Source organism: Oncorhynchus mykiss, chromosome 4, assembly GCF_057628025.1.
Source record: "Oncorhynchus mykiss isolate SJ-2025 chromosome 4, ASM5762802v1, whole genome shotgun sequence".
In the NCBI taxonomy this organism is placed as follows: Eukaryota; Metazoa; Chordata; class Actinopteri; order Salmoniformes; family Salmonidae; genus Oncorhynchus; species Oncorhynchus mykiss.
In genome coordinates, this window is record NC_143025.1 from 35,408,392 (window position 1) to 35,422,835 (window position 14,444).

General features: G+C 43.0%; 1 protein-coding gene and 1 long non-coding RNA gene across 6 annotated transcripts in view; both read left to right on the plus strand.

Moving 5' to 3' along the window:
• Nucleotides 1-6,637, plus strand: part of LOC110521738 (CMP-N-acetylneuraminate-beta-1,4-galactoside alpha-2,3-sialyltransferase) — a 112,918-nt gene extending 106,281 nt beyond the window's left edge. For all 5 annotated transcript variants that reach the window (XM_036969206.2, XM_090231907.1, XM_090231911.1 and 2 more), the window contains one exon: nt 6,448-6,637. In XM_036969206.2, coding sequence (XP_036825101.1) covers nt 6,448-6,456 — 9 coding nt within the window. In that variant the 3' untranslated portion in view covers nt 6,457-6,637. The remainder of the gene's footprint in view (nt 1-6,447) is intronic.
• Nucleotides 6,638-8,356: 1,719 nt separating this feature from the next.
• On the plus strand, nt 8,357-13,112 carry LOC149983996 (uncharacterized). The gene is made up of 2 exons (XR_016495231.1): nt 8,357-12,734; nt 12,812-13,112. It is a non-coding gene; the product is annotated as an uncharacterized LOC149983996 (long non-coding RNA).
• Nucleotides 13,113-14,444: the final 1,332 nt, after the last annotated feature.

Genomic DNA, 14,444 nt, shown 5'->3' on the forward strand with positions numbered 1-14,444 from the left:
TTAAAAAACTTGATTTTGACTTTTTTTTATTACACAATACCATACATATTTCATAAGTCCTTATTTGGAGGGCCTAGTTTTACCATAATAAAGAGTCCTGAAACTCATATAAATATAACTTTGAACAAAAGTATCATATTTCCCATCATGCTCTATAGCAGGTGGATTTTTAGAATTGTTTATTTCCGTATCTATGTTTGTGCATGGTCATTGATTGATTCATTAATTCATTAATATAAATTACTAAACTAATCCAATATGTTACTTGACTTATTGCACACGTTACTGAAATGGTTGTTCCAGTTTAGATGCCTTCGGTCAGTGGTCTCCAATAGTGATGGGAAGTTAGGTGTTTTTCCACATTTGACTCAGTAATGCCCAGCGCACGCAGGGCCCCCTACCAGCGAACGATGAACTGAAAACTTAAAATAGTCATAATTCTACAAGCCTCTGGTTCACATAGTGTTCACTGTAAGGTGCTTATTGGAGCTGTCGTTTGTGACTGAGACTTGTAAAAGCATGCATGTGTTGTACAATGTACATGTGTTGATTGCTAGGCATACAAATACGATTATTTGTTGGTACATTTAAAATTAAGTCTAGTTGTTGCTGCAACTTGACTTAGAGGAATGCATTGCTTGAATGCCGTGAGGTTGATAAGCACAATATCGTTTGTGAACTGTAGCCCCCCAAATGATTCTTGTTTGAGTTTGTTGAGCAGAGGCTGTGTAAATTTTGGTTACAAAATTCCAGTGACCTCCCGATTGAAGGATTTAGGATTTTCTGTATCCGTTTCCAGGAAAAGTCTAACCAGGATTTCTGGAAAACCTGAACATTTTGGGAAGTTACCAAGCTAACATATGGAATTGATTGAAATACCATGGATAATTTAGCTATTTTGATTAGGAATTTTAGGACCAATTTAGGATAACACATCCATAAACGGACAAATAAGAAACCTCAGGAAATATTTTTTTTATGTTGTCACACAACTACCTCCATACTTCAGTTTGTTTATATGTGTTACCTTCAGATTATTCTCGTGACACTTGTGGTGGTTATTGAGAAAAACAGAGTCTCCCCTTTCCATAGAGTGGTCATAATAGTTTGTAGGCCACTACAGATGTTTTCCTGAAAAGACCGATTTTCGTTACTCAAAATGTTCAAGTTGATACAACTCTAATCTGGACCCCTCACAACAGGGTTATTGTTGCTGTTGTTGCTGTTAGAAAGGTTCCTAAAACAAACCCATGCTTTCTTTCATGATTTTTTTTATTTTGACTGGAGCAAGATTGAGCTTAACACTGATGTGGCAACTGCCTGGAAATTATTTCATGATGTTTTTTTTCCAAATAGTAAACAAACATGCCCCATTCTGCAGGCTCAAAGTTAGTGGGCGGGATAATCCATGGTTTTCTTCTGAGCTGTCTTGTATTATTCAAAAACGTAATCTTGCCTGGGCTAAAGCAAGGAAATCATGTTCTGATGCTGATTGGCTTCTTTTTAGGCAGCTACGAAACGAAAGTGTTCTTTTCGTCTCAGAAAGGCCAAGTCCGAATATTTTATGTCTGTTAGTATCACCTATAACCTGAATGACCCTAGAAAGTTTTGGAAGGCTACTAAGTCTATGTCTGGTAACAGTAATGTTAATGAATTACCTTCATGGGTATTGAAGGAGTCTGTTGCTGTATATGACAAAACTGAAATGCTGAATTGTTTCAATTAGCACTTTGTATCATCTGGTAGGCTGTTTGAGTAGTCTCTGTCTCTGTACAACCCTGTGTGGATAAACCGGTTAGAGCTGGTCAAAAGTTTTAGCTTTTTGCCATTCTCAGTGCAGGAGGTACATAAAGCCCTGAAATCCTTAGAACAGAGAAAGCCTGCAGGTCCTGATCTTCTTGATCCCTGTTTTTTAAATCTGTCACCTCATTTCATAGCTGAACCACTTACATATCTGTTCAATTGAATCCTGGAATGTAATGAAATTCCAAAGATCTGGAAATAAGCATTTGTCCTACCACTTTTTAAAAGGGGGAGATACAACTCTTAAATAAATATAGGCCAATCTCAAAGCTCTCACCCCTGGTGAAAATACTTAAATCCCTTGTGAGTGAACAGCTAAAATAGTTTTTATTTATTAACTATTTATTTATTAACTATTTTATCAATCTACCAATCGGGCTTCAGGAAGAAGCATAGCACAATTACAGCAGCCATGAAGGTTTTCAATTCTTTCACTGAATCTCTTGACAAAAACAGCATTGGGTCTCATTTTTTATTGATCTCTCTAATGCCTTTGATACAGTTGATATGCTATACTGAGGCAGAGATTATTGAGCGTTGGTCTTTCGGAGCATGCAGTTGCATGGTTTGCTAACGATATGTCTGCTAGAACTCAGTGCACTCAATTTGATGGGCTCATGTCTGTTAAATTGTCTGTCTGTAATGGTGTGCCCCGGGGCTCTGTACTTGGTCCCCTCTTCTCCACTATTTGTATGAATAATTTAGACAAAAATGTGCAAAAGGCGCAACTTTACTTTTATGCTGATGATACTGTTATTTATTGTAACTTACAAAAAAAATTAAACTGAAGTTGAGATTTTATTTTAGGAATAAAGCCTGTTTTTCTTTTGAAGCCAGAAGGAGGCTAGTGTCAGCTACCTTTATGCCTATACTAGACTATGGGGGTATTTTAGATATGAATGCATCCACTCAGTGTTTGATATCAATTGACACCTTGTCAATCGTAGGCTCAGTCACTGGTATACTTTTATTTACAAAGCCATTTTGGGTTTACCACCATTTTTTGGGGAACATTTTTATTGTTTACAAATGTGGCGGGTTCTCTCTTCTTTCGCAGGACTTTATCCTGAGAATGTTTGTTTTTTTAAGAGAATTTGGTAAAATGGCTTTCATGTACTCTGCGCCATCGGCTTCGAACGCCTTACATAATGTTTTTAAACTGGAAGAATTTGTCCCGATTGGAGTTTCTAATCATTGATGCAGAATTTCGAGACAGATTCTCTGACCTGTCAATGTTTTAAATTTGCTGTTTTATGATTTTGTTATACTCTTGTGAATTATATGTTTTTTACTAGATTACCTGTAGTTTTTCATGTTATCTGTCTGTAATTGTGTAATAACTTGAAGCTGCCTATCTTGGTCAGGATGCTCTTGAAAAAGAGATTTCAAATCTCAATTAGCCCTTCCTGGTTAAATAAAAAAATAACAAAATTCAACTCTTACCCTATGAGGTCCGGAGCCTGCTGGTTTTCTGTTCTACCTGATAATGAATTGCACCAACCTGGTGTCCCAGGTCTAAATCAGTCCCTGATTAGAGGGGAACAATGACTTTGAGGTCCATAGTTGAGATTGAGGGAACTAGAGAGTCACAGTGACTCTATCGGTTTTAGCAATGACTACAAAATCACTTTAAGTAAATGTTCTCTGATATTTTACAGCACCTTCAGAAAGTATTCATGCCCTTGACTTATTCCACATTTTGTTGTGTTACATCCTGAATTCAAAATGGATTAAATAGACGTATTTATTTCACCCATCTACACACAATACCCGATAATGACAAGGTGAAACATGTTTTCTGAAATATTTGCTTATTTATTGAAAATGAAATACAGAAATATCTCATTAACATACAGTACCGGTCAAAAGTTTGGACACACCTGCTCATTCAAGGGTTTTTCTTTATTTTTACTATTTTCTACATTGTAGAATAATAGTGAAGACATCAAAACTATGAAATAACACATCTGGAATCAAAATATATTTTATATTTGACATTCTTTAAAGTAGCCACCCTTGCCTTGATGACAGCTTTGCAAGCTTTTGACATTCTCTCAACTAGCTTCACCTGAAATGCTTTTGCAACAGTCTTGAAGGAGTTCCCACATATGCTGAAGACTTGTAGGCTGCTTTTCCCTCACTCTGCGGTCCAACTCATCCCAAACCATCTCAGTTTGGTTGATGTCGGGTGATTGTAAAGGCCAGGTCATCTAATGCTAGCACTCCATCACTCCACTTCTTGGTCAAATAGCCCTTACACAGCCTGGAGGTATGTTGGGTCATTGTCCTGTTGAAAAACAAATGATAGTCCCACAGCGCAAACCAGATGGGATGGCATATTGCTGCAGAATGCTGTGGTAGCACAAGAGTATGCTGGTTGTGTCCCTTGAATTCGAAATAAATCACTGACAGTGTCACCAGCAGAGCACCACCACACCATCACACCTTCTTCTCCATGCTTCACGGTGGGAACCACACATGCTGAGATCATCCGTTCACCTACTCTGCGTCTCAGGAAGACACGGTGTCTGGAACCAAAAATCCCAAATATGGACTCATCAGACCAAAGGACAGTTTTCCCCCGGTCTAATGTCCATTGCTCGTGTTTCTTTACCCAAGCAAGTCTATTCTTCTTATTGGTGTACTTTAGTAGTGGTTTCTTTGCAGCAATTCGACCATGAAGACCTGATTCACGCAATCTCCTCTGAACAGTTGATGTGTATGTTACTTGAACTCTGTGAAGCATTTATTTGGGCTGCAATCTGAGGCGCAGTTAGCTCTAATGAACTTATCCTCTGCAGCAGAGGTAACTCTGGGTCTTCCATTCCTGTTTCATCATATCACTTGATAGTTTTTGCGACTGCACTTGAAGAAACTTTCAAAGTTCTTGATATTTTCCGCATTGACTGACCTTCATGTCTTAAAGTAATGACGGACCGTCGTTTCTCTTTGCTTATTTGAGCTGTTCTTGCCACAATATGGTATTTTACCAAATAGGGCTATGTTCTGTATACCACCCTTACCTTGTCACAACACAACTGATTGGCTCAAATACATTAAGAAGGAAATGCATTTTAACAAAGCACACCTGTTAATTGAAATGCATTCCAGGTGACTACCTCATGAAGCTGGTTGAGAGAATGCCAAGAGTGTGCAAAGCTGTCATCAAGGCAAAGGGTGGCTACTTTGAAGAATCTCAAATATAAAATATATTTTGATTTGTTTAACACTTTTTAGGTTACTACATGATTCTGTATGTGTTATTTCATAGTATTGATTTCTTCACTATTATTCTACAAAGTAGAAAATTGTAAAAATAAAGAAAAACCCTTGAATGAGTTGGTTTGTCCAAATTTTTGACTGGTACTGTATATAAATTAGATATGTTTCTATTTCATTTTCAATACATTTCATTTTTTTCTTCTAAAAACATGTTTTCACTTTGTCATTATATGGTATTGTGTGTCAATGGGTGAGAATCATTATCATTATCAGGCTGTAACACAACCTATTGTGGAATAAGTTGATGAGCATGACTACTTTCTGAAGGCACTGTAAGTGCAATGGGTTTAATGACCACATTGACATTTATAGTATTGGCTAATATCTAAGGTGATTGAAATAGTAGGAAACAGAGAAAGTCGGGATATATAACTACAACTTTCAAGACTGCCCAAAGGTTCAATTTGGTGTGACTGTCATTGTGCAATGCTTTGCATCATCATCATCATCATCACTTAGCCTACCCATTGTCTTGAGTCTCCAAGTTTCATCACTGCAAGTTAAAAGGCCATACAATTTATATTATGCACAAGGTCACATCATTTTATACTTAACTGTGGGAAAGGGGCAGAAATACCTGTCATGTTGATATGCTTTTCTGTTTGCTTACATGACTGGTTTCACATTTGTCCACTGGCGACCCTTCATTCAAGGCAGTTGGGGCAGCGCCCACCTGTTTTGAGCCCCACCTGTTTAGCTGTTTTGCATGTTATTTTGGCATTAAAATGTGTCACATATCAGTTTGCAAAAAATGAAAAAGTGAATTTGAGTTAACGAAGCCGCATACAAACATGGTCTCTTTTTTGCTTTCTTGAGTAAGGCAGCTCCAAAATGCAGGTGTTTCAGCCCAGCTCCATACTTACTATGGTGGTCGGGCAGCCAGCGGGAAATAATAGGGGTTGGTAATGTTTTCTAGTTGCGCCGTGACTGGCTCAGTGTTCTGTCACTCATGGGGACACTACATCACCGACAATTCTAGCCCCTTGGGTGCTGCCATAGAGTTACGTTAGAAGTAGCCATCCAAGAAGGCTCAAAGTCATTGGCCACAGACAAAATGACGTCAAATCATGTTATATTCAGTTCTCTGCTGTCAATGACTGGAACGAACTGCAAAAATCCCAGAAGCTGGAGACTCATATCTCCCTCACTATCTTTATGCACCAGCTGTCAGAGCAGCTCACAGATCACTGCACTGCAACATAGCCCATCTGTAAATAGCCCATCCATCATCATCATCCCCATACTGTTATTTATTTTATTCATTTTGCTCCTTTGCATCCCAGTATCCCTACTTGCACACCCATCTTTTGCACATCTATCACTCCACTGTTTAATTGCTATATTGTAATTATTTCGCTGCAGGCGTGCTGAGGAACGTGACACCAGTCCGGTGTCACCTGCACCAGTTTCATGCATCTGGCCTCCAGTGCACCTCCCCAGTCCGGTATGTCCTGTGTCTCCTCCACGCACTCGCCCTGAAGTGTGTGTCACCGTTCCGGTACGTCCTGTACCTGCTCCTCACACTCTCCCTCAAGTGCGCCGTCTCAGTCAGGTACGTCCAGGTCTCCAGTGCGCATACACAGCCCAGTACGTCCTGTGCTAGCTCACCGTGCGAAGTGTGTCATTGTTCCGGTACAATTTGTGCCGGTTCTATGCACCAGGTCTACAGTGCGCCTCCACAGCCCAGTACATCCTGTGCTAGCTCCCCGCGCTCACCGTGCGAAGTGTGTCATTGTTCCGGCACCATCTGTGCCAGCTCTACGCACCAGGTCTCCAGTGCGCTTCCACAGCCCAGTACGTCCTGTGCCTCCTCCTTGCACTCTCCCTGAAGTGCCTGTCCCCAGTCCAGTATATCCTGTGCCGGAGTCTTCTTCGGCGCCGTTGCCCGGTCCAGGTGCGGCGTTCTACCCGGCTCCATGGCCGGACCCGTGGTCTGTGTGGGTACTTCGCCCCGCTCCACCGACGCTAGATGCCCACCTTGGGGGGGGGGGGGGGGTCACGCCCTGACCACAGAGAGCCTTTTATATTCTCTATGTTGGTTAGGTCAGGGTGTGACTAGGGTGGGTTATCTAGGTTGGTTTATGTCTATGTTGGCCTGGTATTGTTCCCAATCAGAGGCAACTGATTATCGTTGTCTCTGATTGGGGATCATATATAGGCAGCCATTTCCCCACTGTTTTTTTTGTGGGATCTTGTTTTGAGTTACCTCCTCTTATGTTACGGTTCGTTGTTTGTTTAGTTTTTTAGTTTTTTGTAAGTTTCACAAAATAAAGATGTGGAACTCGGAGCACGCCGCGCCTTGGTCCGTCTCTACACACAGCCGTGACAGTTAGGGTCAAGGTTAAGGTTATGGTTGGGGGGGGGGGGGGCTTGGTAGAGTGCACACAGACAGGTGGTCTGGTCTTCTCTACTCTATCTAGGTGGCCTCAGATCTGAGTGACAACATGGATATCCTGGGAAGGGGACACCAGGGGACAGTTCTCACATACCACCAGCAGAAAAGGCCAGACTGGGTTCAGTCTCTGCTCCCAAGTCTTTTGATCTTATTTTTCTTCATCTTCTGACTGACCTGAAATACGAGCCCTGGTTCTTGTTGGTGGGTCACATCATTTAGTTTTAATTAAACCCTGACCCTGTTTTGGTCCGCCCATGCACTGTTCTCCAGCAGAGTGTGTCTGTGCAATCTCAGGTTCCACAACCTGTTTCTACTGACTCTGCATCATGGCTGCTACAACGCTGACCTAGAAAATGTATTTACTTGAAAACGGAAGACACTTGCAGATGAAAAACATTTAACACTTTACTTGATACCCAGTGTCATAACATGTCATGACATGGTAATAAACATGTCATGATATGTCATAAAAGCTGACATAACGTGTCATAATATGGTGATAACACTGTCATGACACGTATAATTACACCTGTCGTGACATACATTGCGTTATTCTATAGCTGGTCATGACACCGACATAAGAGGGTCAAAACCAACATTTACTCAAATTACTTTTTTCCCTGCCAATAAGTTTTCTTTCGGTTGAAAGTTTGTTTCTAGAATCCTTTGCAGTCGTGTTTTTCTCATGATATTTTTAAATAACTTGTAGAAAATACACTTTATGGCATTGTCATAAAGAAAAATGATCATCCTGTGTCATTTTTTTATACATATTTTTTATCCCCACCCTCCTCTTCGGAGGACACATTATCTTATTTTGTTTTTACAGCTTTTCAGCTACATAAACTGTACATACAGTACCAGTCACAAGTTTGGACACACCTACTCAGTCAAGAGTTTTTCTTTATTTGTACTTTTTTTTTTTTACATTGTAGAGTAATAGTGAAGACATAAAAACCATGAAATAACACATATCATGTAGTAACCAAAAAAGTGTTAAACAATTCCAAATGTATGCTATATTTGAGATTCCTCAAAGTAGGCACCCTTTGCCATTTACAGATGGCATACAAGTTTGTTGTCAAGTCACATGAAAGATCATGTGTTCGAGAAGGCATTTCTGCCAAAAAAACCCACACATTTTGATTAAAAACAAAAGTTTATATTCTAACATATCTCCTGTGAAGTAATGCCCCGCGACATACGCCTAGTTTCCTGAAATGGATCACATTTGATGTGCATAGTACTTTTATATACAGCAATCACATAACAATAATACATTACCAAACATAAACTCTTTAATCCCGCCCCTCAGCCACTCTCAGCCCATCCCAACTATCACCATAGACCACCCTCATTTGGTTTCCATGTACCATATATTTTTCATTTGTGCTGTGATGTTTACATACATTCATTATGAATCTTTCTATTCGCATAGTATCCACAGATTGTGAGCTAAAGATGAAAACCTTGCCTACAAGTATTATTATATTATTGATTGATTGACTATGGCTTTCCAAATCGCCCAACACTGCTATTTGTAAGGATCATTTTAAGTAAATGTTGTGATATTTCTGAACCTGTGACCAGAAACAATCTACATGGGGGCAATACCAAAATAAATGACCAAGTGATTCTGTCTCTTCACAGCAAAATCTACAGAGCTGAGAACCTGTGTAATTTACTTGGTTGGACTAAGGAAATACACTTTATGACACCGTCAAGATGATAATCATATAAGAAAACATAAGATAAGCATATCACATACATGTCCTTATATCAGTCCTCAGTCAAAAAGAGGGTGTCTTGTCCTGCTCCTGAAATCTGCTCCTGCATTCATCCCAGTCGGCAGCAACAGAGCACTGGGGTAGGTGCATATCTGATATGAATGTGTGCACGATTACAATGATAATTGAATATGGTCAATATTTTGTTATTTTCTGAAAACATGCTCTTGACATGTAGGCTATGGTGTAATGGAATGTTTTACCATGTGTGGTAGGTTATGTGGGCTTTGAAACACTTATGTAGGTGTCAGAACCAGCCATAAAAGAACTACCATGGTAGGTTTTGTGGGTTTGTAACACTTTTATGTGGATGTCATAACCAGCCATAAAATAACCAGCCATAAAATCAGGCCCAATTGTTTCTGAGCTAATAGCCGGCGGGCCAGAACATAATTAGCAAATAATATTAGCACAATTAATAGGCCTACACTACAAACTGAACAACATTTTTAACACATCTGATTAGTACCACTGGTCATCACAGTGAGCCAGTCTCCCAGCCTACCCAGCCATCTGCCCAGGTCAGCGATGCGCTACTGTCCCTTCCAGAGAAGTATGACGGTACTTCATCGAAATGCTGTGGCTTCCTACTCCAGTGCTCCCTCTATTTCACCCATCAGACGGGAACCCCCACCATCGAGAGGTCCAAGGTTGCCACTGTCATTTCCCTGCTAACCGGGCGGGCGTTGGAGTGGGCTACGGCTGTCTGGGAGAGGGGAGAGGAGGAGTTGGGTTCCTATAAGAGGTTCATGGCTCTGTTCAGAGCGGTCTTCAACCATCCTCCAGAGGCCAGAGAGGGAGGTGAGCGACTTCTCCAACTCCAGCAGGGTGCCCAAACTGCTGCGAAGTATGCCCTCACCTTTTGTACTGTGGCAGCCTCCAGTGGATGGAATGAGCCTGCGATCCGCACTCTCCTCCAGAGAGAAATGCATGATGAGGTCCAGACAGAGTTGGCGTGTCGGGATGACAACCTATCCACTCATCGCGATGGCCATCCGTCTGGATAACCTTCTTCGGGAGCCACGGTGCCACCTCACCACTCGCCTCCCTCCTTTGGCTGTAGTGAGGCAGAGCCTGAAACCGTGGAGTTAGGAGCCACATACCTCTCCCAGGCAGAGCGGCGTCGCCGGAGACTGCTGGGGTTATGTCCCTATTGCGGCCAGGAGGGGCACCAGCTTAAGTGGTGTCCAGTGCGTGCCAACCCAGAGTCCACTAGGGCAGAGGGCCCGCATGAGTATTCATCATCGTGTTCCGCCAAACCCTTTCTAATTCCCATTTCACAGGCTGGCTGTCCCTCAGGTGTTGTCTCTACAGCTCTAGTGGAGGCCGGTGCCGCGAGAATTTCATCAACCAGGCCCTCGCCTCCTCCCTGAACATAACTTCGTACCTCTCCTTTCCTTTTCCGGTGCAAGCCCTGGACCATTGAGATCTGGCACAATCACACACATCACAGCACCACTCACCCTCACTGTGGTACCCATGCACCAGGAAAGCCTTCCATTCCTCATCAACACTGCACCCGTACACAAAATCATCCTCGGCCTCCCTTGGCTCCAACGTCATAACCCTACCATCTCCTGGTCGAGGATGAAAATCACCTCCTGGGGTCCATGATGCCGGAAGACCTGCTTTCCCGTACCTTGTGGTTCCATGCCGGTTGAGAGTCCTGTAAGTACCCTCCAGCCCATCCATCATTCCTCCGGTATCGTTGGCCTTGCGTTTTTTGGATGTAGATGTGGACTTCCACCAGGTTCTGGAGAGGGAAACTGCTCCTGCTACCTGCCCTCCAGAATGCATCACTGTTCCAACAGGGGTAAGAGATCTGCTGAGAACCTGGGCACACACATCCCTCGCCACTCGACACCCAGGTATCACCCGCACTATCCAATCCCTCTCCAATAAATACTGGTGGTCCACCTTGGCGCAGGACATCACCCGCTATGTCAACTCCTGCTCCATATGTGCCCAAACCAAATCTCCCTGGCACGCTCCAGCAGGGAAACTACTTCCCCTTCCCGTGCCTCAGTGGACTTGGTCCTATTTGTCTGTAGACTTCGTTACCGGTCTCCCCCAGTCTGATGGTTTCACCACTGTTATGGTTGTTGTGGACAGATTCTCCAAATCCTGCCATTTTATCCCTATCCCTGGTCTCCATACCTCTCTCCAGGTCGCTGATGCCCTATTCAGCAGGTCTTCCGGCACTATGGCCTTCCGGAGGACATCATCTCCGACTGTGGCCTCAGTCCAACGTGGAGGTGGAGAGGACCAACCAGGAGCTGGGGAGGTTCCTAAGGAATCACTGCCAGGACCGACAGGGGAGTTGGCCCGGTTCCTTCCCTGGACAGAGTGCGCCCAGAACTCACTTCGTTACTCCTCCACCGGGCTGACACCTACCAGTGCATCTTGGGATATCAACCGACCCTGGCTCCATGGACTCTGAGCCAGACCGAGGCCCCTGCAGTGGACAAGTGGTTCCGTTTGCCATCAGAAGGATCAGGCAGGCTGCCACCACAGTGAGGCTCCCGTGTTCCATCCTGGTGATCGGGTCTGGATCTCCACCAGGAACCTCCCGCCCCGCCTGCCCTCTGTCAGAAGCTGAGCCCCCAGTTTGTGGGGCCCTTCAAAGTCTTCCGGAGGGTCAATGAGGTAATTTACTGTTTACAACTCCCGACCAACTACCCGATCTCACCCTCTTTTCGTGTTTCCTTCCTCAGGCCGGTGTTTCCTGGTCCCCTGGCTGATGCCGTCCCCGCGACACCCCTCCGCCTCCCCTGGACATTAATGGGATCCCTGGCTATGCTGTCAGGTCTCTACTGAACCCCTGACGTCATGGGGGTCAGCTTCAGTACCTGGTGGACTGGGAAGGGTACAGCCCAGATATGGACTTGTCATTTGTAAGGTTACTGCACTTCAGCACAACGAAGAAACGACAGGCAGAAGGACCAGGCCTTAGCATTGTCACAGAGGTGATGGAAGATTTCATCAAGCAGCTGAGGGACAACTTCTCCACCAGATTTGAAGACTACAGCATGCCCAAGGATATCATTGTCTTTGTCCGTGATCCTCTCACAGTCCGCCCAGGTGGAGAATTCTCCTCCCTTGCTAAGAAAACGATACCCTTCCTCGATAAGGCCGCAATTCAAACTGAGCTGATTGAATTCCAGACATTGAGCCAAATCAGTGATGCGCTCAGGAGTGCTGAGTTCTTGTGTGCGTTTTGGGTGGCATGCTCAGAGGAATAGAGCACAATAAAGAAACTTGCATTTTATGTGCTAACAATGTTTGGATCGACTTGTGATACTACAAGTCCTCCTTTTCCTCTATGAACGCAATCAAGACTCATGAGAGTAACTGGCTTTTTAACTCAATTGAGGACTGCCTGGGCATTAAAATCACATCCTTCTCACCCGACATCCACAAGATCGTATTTCCCTCCACAAGAAGGGAAATGCAACTTTTCCCATTAAGTAAGTAAGTAAAGTGCTTATCCAGAGATATTTAGGTGTCATGCTGACAGTATTTTCTGTTTATTCTGTCATTACAGATGCAAGCTATTCCGAGACTACCGATACAGACATTCAGACACAGACGTCACCATGTCGGTTGTTACATTTTTGACCAGTTGCAATTGTAGGCCTAATTTTAAAAATCCCACTTCTATTAAAAAAATACATATATTAAATTAGACCATATTTTTTTATTGTGAAAGATACTGCAAAGACACATAGTCTATCTCAGCCAGTTAAGTTATTTTATATAGGCCTAGGCTCGTAAAACATATACTCCAATTAAGCACACTTTTTGTTTGTAAAGTCAAATTAAAATGAAGATTATTGTTAAAATGAGTTACTCATCTGGTGTAGTTTTTCTCCATCTGTTGCTGTGCGCCACTTGCAAAAGAAGTTATCTATATTTGCATCACCAGCTGCTGTTCACCTCCTATTGATTGCGCTGTGTTTGCAGCTTTACGTTTCAGCACCACATAATGGTCCACTGCCTGCTTTATTAGTTGACTGTCTCCTGCATTCTTTCTCCTCTTGAATTAAGATCAAATGTAACTTTTGCATTATTTAGGCAGGCTAACGTCCTTCTTGGGACATTGCATTTGGGACTTTTTGCATCTTGGGTCCGAGATGTTTTTATAATGACATTTCCTTTTATGCAAAAAATATTGATAATTTATTTGGTGGGTTATGGGGGGGACAAATAATATTGCTGGCAGGCCAGATTTGGCCCTTGAGCTGCCAGTTCGGGAACCCTGACATACACAGTTCACATCTACAGTAGGGACAGAAGACAGAGAAACAGGTGGTCTGTTTTCCAATTATAATGTTTAATGTATGTCAGACACTGACGGGATAGATTATAGGACGTGATGTGCTCTGGAACAAGTTGTAATGTAATGTGGACCAGGTTTCTTCAGCAATCCTCTTTTACAACGTTGATCAACTGCTTGTTTTCTCAGGTCGCCCGATGCTTTAGAGATATCGTCACGTTTAGTATGCTTTCCAGAAATAGACCGAGTGGTTCACTGTGTTCCTAGCTCAGTGGAGTGGAATCACTCCATCTAGTAGTTCCTTACAGGTCCCTCTGGGCCACAGGTGAGTTAGAAAAGAGAAAGAGAGAGGTGCTGACTACAGAACCAGAAGCCTATCCACTGAGACTTGTCTCAGTCTCCTTATTCTCTCTCCCTCAATACAGCAATGTGAGTAATAGGCATATATTTGTGTATGCTTGCTTTGTTCTGTACTCTACCCCACAGTGTTTTACAAGGGCATTCTGTTATAGTAGAATCAGTGCATAAACCATTCTATAATTAACAGGTTCTCAACTAGAGATGGCATCTGAATAGAAGTCTCCAGTCTGGGTAACAGAGGGCTGTAACGATACCCCGTGCATACCAGAACAGACTAGTGTTCCCCGGATATAGGCATCCTAAGCCTGGGAGGAATCCTCTGCCACCAACTCATTCACAATACCTGGATGCTGTGAATCAGCAGGAGAGCTGAGGAACCTGGTAGCTTTGAACAACAGGGGGATCCAGGGGACCATGCCGGACCACACAAAAACTGTCTGACCCCTGACCTCTAACCCTACCTCACCACAGGACCAGTAGACCCCAGGTCGAAAGAGATATCAGATAAATCAACCTTTCTCTAATTCTCTAAATCTAGCCC